Source organism: Lissotriton vulgaris, chromosome 12 (assembly GCF_964263255.1).
Source record: "Lissotriton vulgaris chromosome 12, aLisVul1.2, whole genome shotgun sequence".
Taxonomy (NCBI): domain Eukaryota; kingdom Metazoa; phylum Chordata; class Amphibia; order Caudata; family Salamandridae; genus Lissotriton; species Lissotriton vulgaris.
In genome coordinates this window covers 742,002,852-742,010,388 of record NC_141700.1, presented here as the reverse complement: position 1 = coordinate 742,010,388, position 7,537 = coordinate 742,002,852, and the positions used below count along the sequence as shown (strand labels likewise).

Genomic DNA, 7,537 nt, shown 5'->3' with positions numbered 1-7,537 from the left:
TTTTCTCATTTGTTTAAAATACATTTTTTTTCCATCAATAGCACTTGTTTGCATAAAAAGAATTATATACAATACATGTGTCAAAAAGGATACAACAGGCGTTGTTGTGACTGGTCTTAGTAATTCAATGAATACACAGATCTGATATATATCCTGAATTATGAACTCTAATTTGTTTAGATTCATGAAGTCATGTCAATTGTTATAGACAATCTTTTCATATATCTTATATGAACAATTGGCATAATGAAATGATGAAAACTGGCGGTAGGTTAGTACTACGCGCGATTCAGCATTGCCTTCTCTAGGATTCCATCTCAGTGAACACTATCTGAAACTGTGTCCAATGGGGTTCATATATTTCAAATTGTGATAGGGCTGCCGACATGACATAAATTCTATTATCTTAATTTGGAAACAGAAGGGGATCATCTATTTCTACTATCCACGTAAATGTGTTTTACTTCATTGTGTCCGGTAAGATTATATTCCAGTCAATCCAAGATATGGTGTGACTGCGAGGGACCTCCGATAAGCAGAGGTTGGTAGAGTGAATAGACAGTAAGATTCTAATAAGGCAGGCTCTCTGCAGGCATTTTGTTGATCTGTTCCTAAATATGGAACGTATCAACCGGCAACCAGCGTTTCAGTTTGTTGTGCCAAGCCACCCAGGGTTAAGCATAAGTTAATTTAGTGACTTCTGTGGTTCACCCTGCAAGGGTTTGTGGCTGATGCTTGATAACAGCTCAGACCCCCCTCACCAATAACCCACTCCTTCATTATCAGTGTACAGTGGTAGGATTTAGTACTTGTGTGTGTGCAATGCCATTCAGTTATTTTGTGCAACACTACAATCCAATTATAAATAACTTGATACAAAGGGGTGTTTTTACAATGCCCTTGCAGCACATTAACACAGCCAGTTCATCGCTTTTATGATGCTCCAGAGGCGCAGTGTGCCTGCCCTATTTACAAGGGCACCTTTAAGCCACCCTGCATGTCTTTTCATGGCCTTGTAAATGTGGTCCCCTTTCAAGCATTGCTCTGCGTGTAAGGGGCATTCCATGGGTGTTGCTCTCAGTGTTCATGCCCGAGATCCTGAATTAGCACATTATCTGCAGGCAGCACATTTTGCTAGAATATTGGTGGTAGTGCCCTCTTTCAAGCAAGGGATCTTCATTCAGAAACTTATAATCTGATGATAATCTAGCTATTGATCTGTGTGGCCCTCCTCCAATGCCTCTCTTCTGCCTCAAATCTCTTCTCTATTCTCCTTGCCTGCAGGCCAAGCAACATCCAAATTCACAAATAAACTGACCAGGGGAATGTTTGATTGTTTTCTGAAAAACTGAGCAACTGAAATTGACACAAATACGTTGCCCAACTACTCAAAATGAACAGAGGGACCTATGTAAGTTTACCTGTGCCTCCTTTAGGTCTTAGTTACAGAAAGGTGGGGGCCTGATGGATAAGATCTTTGCTTCAAACTCATTGAGCATTTCTTTGAAACTGGCATTTATCACTGCTGCGGTGCCAATTATATTTTTATCACAATGAACTGCATAATAACCAGCTAGGGTTTGGTCAGATGTGGCAGATGGTAATTGTTCTAGAGCTACTGGCTTTTGAGACGTACCAAGTAGACCCCAACATGGGGTAAATATATAATTTTTTATCTGAAAAATAAATTTCTTTGAGGTAATCATCAGAAGGCAGTGAACCATCTAATAGATATACAAATACAAATACCATGGCCAAAGATATGTATCAGTCCATAACAGCTTGCAGCACCCTCAAGTCCTCTAACCACTGTTGAATTCCCATGCCATCTTTACATACTAACCATAACACTCAAATAAGTGTGACAATGGCAACTATTCAAGGTCACGTCCAGCTGTAGGAATGGCATGTGAGTGCTAGTTTCTATTTTTTGTGGGGTGAAATTGACATGCTAAACACTGTAAACCAATAGCCCGTGTTGGACTCACATAAATAAGTTCCAGTGCTAAGCACTGGCAAATGCAAGCACAAATTAAGCACTGCAGGTGGTCATAAACACACTCTAATATTCACAAAACTGAGTAAAGAAATTGTGATTCACTGGGCTTATTTTAGTAAACCAATTCTTAGAATAAACACAGCAAGTATAATAGATACTAAACAATATGTTTTTGAGTAGACTTAAGGAAACCTTTCAATGACTCAAAGAAAACTACTGTAGCAATTGAAGTGCAATTGCATTTGGAGTCCCAATATTCGTTTAGGAGAAAGGATGTGGAGAACCATTTCGTATAAAACCCCAGACTGTCAGAAATGGGGCCTTTCGCAAATGGGGTAAAGGGGTCTATAAATTATTCCCACCCGTTTGGTAGAGAATACTCAGGACTGATAGTTAAAGAAGGGAAAGCACAGATGTTTGTATGCAGCAGCTCATAAATCAAATAAGGTGGTTTCCCCCACTAAATGCCTTGATGCTAATGATATTTTGAAAGAGGCAGATTGCACTTGAACAAGGCACTTTAGGCCTGTTAGAAAGTCCACCACACAGCTTGTACATTCTTTTCTTAACTTTCACTACAAAGCCCCACTTTCTAATCCAGGTTACAATTATCACAGTATTGCTATAAATTTCACTTCATAAATTTAGTCAGGTAAAACATGGCAGATTTTGTCTAAGTAAACTATTGCACATTCAGAGTTCTGCAGTTCAGAACAGGGGAAATCATGCCATATTACAATTATAGCCCAATTCCTAGGTGAGTATTGAGGATGTAATATCAAACCCAGTACACAGAGTAATTAATTACATTTATAACACACATATCAACTGATGGCCTACTGGTGTGGGCCAATCCGAACCCCCCAAAAAGCGGTGTTTTGAGGGACCTTTTAAAGGAAGTCAGTGATCACCCGTAATGTCACTCAGTCTTAAATATACCACTATTAAAATCCCATTCTGATAGCAATAATTAGTAAACTGACAAAAAAGGGTATGTTTACCTTTGTGATTCAGGCCCTCTGTCTCCTCTACATTTTTTTATTTGACGGTGCAGTGAAAATAAAACTTTCATCCTGGCTTAGTGTATTGCTAACTGGGAAGTTTTTAGAATTCCTTTTTTTTCAAGGTATTTGGGTTAAGTTTGTCTATGCATTTTGACATTAGGCAGGAAAGAAATCCTGTCTGGGAGGAATACACAAATGCCAACTACCTGCTAATCACATCCATGTGACCCAGGGCACTGGCAGCAGGCACAAAATGGTCATGAATAGAAAATGCCAGCTTTCTAAAAGTTGCTCAAAAAGGTACTGCAATTGGCGCTCCCTGCTGTTGCACTGCTGAAAGGAGGAAATGCTCCATTGTTAACCATATTATCCAAGTGAACCAAGTAACCTGTACATCAACTTGTAAATGTCACTTTAAACCATGTTCTTTGCTTATTTATAGTTGCATAGCTTTCTAAAAGTAACATTTTCAGACGTTTGAAATTCCCACCTCCTCCCAATCAATAGTTATCATATATTAAATGTAATAAGGTAACCCAATGTTGTCCATTGGGAGAGATAGACCTTTGAGTACAGAAAAACTAATTTAGGATCTTTTCATTAGCAGATAATGTAAAATACAAAAAGAGCAGCCCACCAGTAGCATTCAGTTTACAGGCCTTAGGTACATGTAGAACCACTTTACTAGGGATGTACTAATAAATTGAATTTCCAATTGGGTGTAAGCTGTTTTACCATGTTTAAGGGGAAATCACAAGTAGGCCTGGATGGTGTACTTCGCTCCATTTGCGGAGTTTGCAGAGTTTTCTGCACTCCCCACTTCGTGGAGTTCGCGAAGTGTAGAAAACTTTTGCGATGTGCAGCGGAGTTTTTTCCCCACTCGTGATCGCAAAAGGTAAGTTCGCGACCGCAAACAGTAAGTTACCGAATGCGAGCTGCCGCTCGGGTGAAATTTCTACCCGAGCTGCAGGAATACCAGCACAAACTGCAGTTAAAGCTGCACTCCGCCACTCGTGGAACTTCGCAGAGTTTTTTTGTAACTTTGCGGCGTTCCGCATAGCAAAACTCAGCGAACTACACCTAGGCATGATCACACGCATTGTTCCACTGGTGACCACTGGTAAAGTGCAGAGAGTTTTAAAAGTCAGTCAACAGTAATGGGTTCAGAAAACAGGAGGGGTACAGCGAAAAGTTTGGGAGTGATTCTGTGGAGTCGGCCAGGTTCAACAGAGTCTTTTTCTACCTTTTGGTTGTGAGGCTTTTGATCTCTTCAATGGGACATTTTTCCACTTTTAACAATTCTAGCATTCCAAAACTCTATACATTACTTACTCATGGTCACTACAAGTATATATAACATTAACTCATGGTCATCCCAAGTAAATACACTCCAAAATCATGGTCACCGCAATTCTGTACACTGCTACCTAAGGGTCCCTACAGTCCTGTTCACTGATAACTCATGACCTTTAACAGTTAGCTCATTGGTACGCTTCCTTCCAAGGCAATGATACTCCCGGTCACATATATCAGCACCAGCTATCGGGCTAGTCAAGAATGTGCACAACATTAGGTGATTTTGGATGAAAGATTATGACGAGGGAGATGGTTTCAACATACAGTTCTACTGAATGTTTCAAAATGCAGATCATAGGGCACTAAAGGTCATGGTGTATGACCATTGAGAGTCAAGTTTTATATAAATATTTGAGTTGCATGAAATACAAGTATTATTCTGACTTTCCTTTTTCTATAGTTTAAATTCTTATTCATCACTTTTCTCCACAAAAAGGATGTTTTCCATCGCCAACAACTCTAAATATGGGAATGCATATTTTTTCTCACAACTTCTGTAATGTTCACTGAAAATATCCACATCTTCATGAAAGTTCAAAGGTTTGTATTTTCCAAGTCTTTGATTAAAAAATATGACTTTTGCAACAATTTGTATTGCAAAATGTGAACTTTCCTAGAAAAAGTGCACAAATATTTTAAATGATAGTAGGATTTAGTTAGGATTATCTCACAAGGAAGTGAAATATATTGCAGTATGCACAACTTTGAAAAATAAGTTACAATGAGGAAACTTCAAAAATTTCAAAATCTGCAAAAATTAAGTATTTTCAAAAAAAGTAGCTGAGGTGTAGAAGTGTTTGCACACCAATGTTAGAGTATTGAATTGAGTAATCCTGTTGTTCTGTTTCTAGCACTCATAAATGCTTTTCTGAATTAGCCACACACAATGTACAGTGCTCTCAATTTTCCATAGAATCTCTGATTGTACCTGTGCAATAAAGTACAGTCTTATTCAATATTGCTGTCAATTAGGGAACACCAGATGCGCCTTCAGAATGAAATGGTAATTTATGTCTGGCTCCTGCGGTATTCCCATTGGGATCCACTGCAGGTTTATAAAACAGCTCCAGGCAGTGAACATACACACTCATCTTCCAGTGCTCTATCTGCATGTGATTAAGAAGATAATTAGAAGATGCTTGAGCCACAAACCTAAAGGCAGAATTTGGAGTTCTGTTCAAATAATGGCTGCATACCCCACATCTTCATATTTATTGAAGTTCAACCACACAGACTTCACTACTGTGAAAATGTCACACTTGTGAGATTGCCTCTGCTTCGGTACCACTATGATGATTGAAAGAGACAAAGACGTTACAACTTGACCTGACAACAGCCTAAAAAGACGTGACCTTTGAAGAAATCAGAAGACTACAAAACGTGTTCAATTTCATTGCGTTCATTCATTGATTTTGTTGAAAACCAATAAATGGAGGACTGGATGATGTCTTATTCCTGCCTCAACAAGAGGTTCCTAAATTCCCTCAACTGCCTGTCCCAGAGAAGCCATCAGAAAGTCACCCTATACTTGCTGATGTCTTGCTTGTTGTCTGCCCCTGCTGACCAACTGGCTGGGATCCACAGTCCTGAAAGACCTGGATTTTCAGCACATGGGGACATTATGATAGGTGGTATCTTTCCAGTTCATGTTGATGCATCCAAAGCTGAAACTGTGTTCACAGCAAAGCCAGTGGTGACCAGCTGTCAAACGTAAGAGACTCTATGTTTACATTGTGTTTTTAAATGATGTTGTCAACTCACTGGAATATTAATGATCTTCATAGTAGCTAAGGAATCCTTGTTCAAGGTCTCAGGTAATGACCCTCATAGTAGCTAAGGAATCCTTGTTCAAGCTCTCAGGTACAAGGGTGAAGCTACACATCCCCCTAGGGCTGGGGGTAGATGAAAACAAGATCCATGTAGCCTTAAGGGTAAACTACTTCTCAGCTTGAACTGTTTACAGAAAGGAATCCACAGTCTTATTTATGCTATGGATAACCTGGGTTTAAAATGGTCCTGGCGTTGATATCATGTGGGGGACACCAGGGATTGCAGCTATGACTCCTGGCAGGCCCCTTGCTCTGTCTTTGTAACCCCTGGCCTCAGAGCTGGTAAAATAGGTGGCAAGAAAACAGGGGTGTCTCACATTAACAGCATCAGGCTCCAGGCTCCAAGTTGATTTCTGCTAATTTTTTATTTCATTAATAGTAAATAGTCATCTTTCATTCACTATTATTTCAGTTAATAGTAGAGCAGAAGAATCTGGAACAGGCATCTGTGTAACATAACAAGTAAAATAAAAACTTTTCAATGTATGTTGTGTACATACATGTGGACGCGACTGAGTTACTGTGAGAAAGCATGTGAATGCAAGAGCATACATTTATGTTGGATTGTGTGTGTGTGTGTGTGTGTAAGTAAAAGTCAGTGTGTGAGTGAGTGAGAAAGTATAAGTGAGTCAGAGTAAGAGTGGGTTAGAGAGTGTGAATCAGTGAGCCACTGTAAGAGTTAGTGCAGAAGACTGAGTGAAAATGAATCAAGTGAGTGCAAATAAAGGAGCAGGGAGCGGGAGTGGGGAGAATTAGTGTGAATTAGTGAATTTACATAGGTATGTGTGAGAATGTGTTTTTGTGCTTGTAAGTCTTTGGTTCTTCCAGGCATGCTTCTTGGTTTTAGAGTCACCCATGCAAAAAGCTGCCGCTACCATACTGGAGGAAATACTTGCATAAAGGATACCCACAGCAAAATGCGGGCACTGGTACACTGGAAGTGAATGTTTACATGGGTTGTGGGTGGAAAATTTTAGTGTTGCCATGCTAATGGAAATTCTTGTTATAAGTAGCACGTGTGGCAAAATACTGGGGCTAGAAAATTTGAAAGAATTCTTGGAATACATTGGGATATCTTTGGGAATCTCTGACTTGCTTCTTTTTAGGAAGGCTTTGAAGACCTTCCTCTTCTCCACAGTTTAGTCTTGTTTTCTTGCCTTTTCTGATGTGTTGTGTTATCCAATTCTCCAAGCGCCGGGACGCCTCCTGGCTGCGGCATCCGTGCGCTATACAAAAAATAAATAACATAACATAACATAACATAACATAACCATAGCATATAAAAAGGGGATCATCTATGACAAAATGATGTCCCCAATATAGTGAACATAAGCTTTGACATAAGGGCC

The 7,537-nt window shown here is 39.5% G+C and overlaps 1 protein-coding gene across 1 annotated transcript in view; it reads left to right on the top strand.

Moving 5' to 3' along the window:
* The first annotated feature begins 5,980 nt into the window (after positions 1-5,980).
* LOC147678523 (vomeronasal type-2 receptor 26-like) overlaps positions 5,981-7,537 on the top strand; it is a 78,744-nt gene continuing 77,187 nt past the window's right edge. Inside the window, exon 1 of the mRNA XM_086945668.1 lies at positions 5,981-6,069. Within this exon, the coding sequence (XP_086801794.1) occupies positions 5,981-6,069 (89 nt within the window). The remainder of the gene's footprint in view (positions 6,070-7,537) is intronic.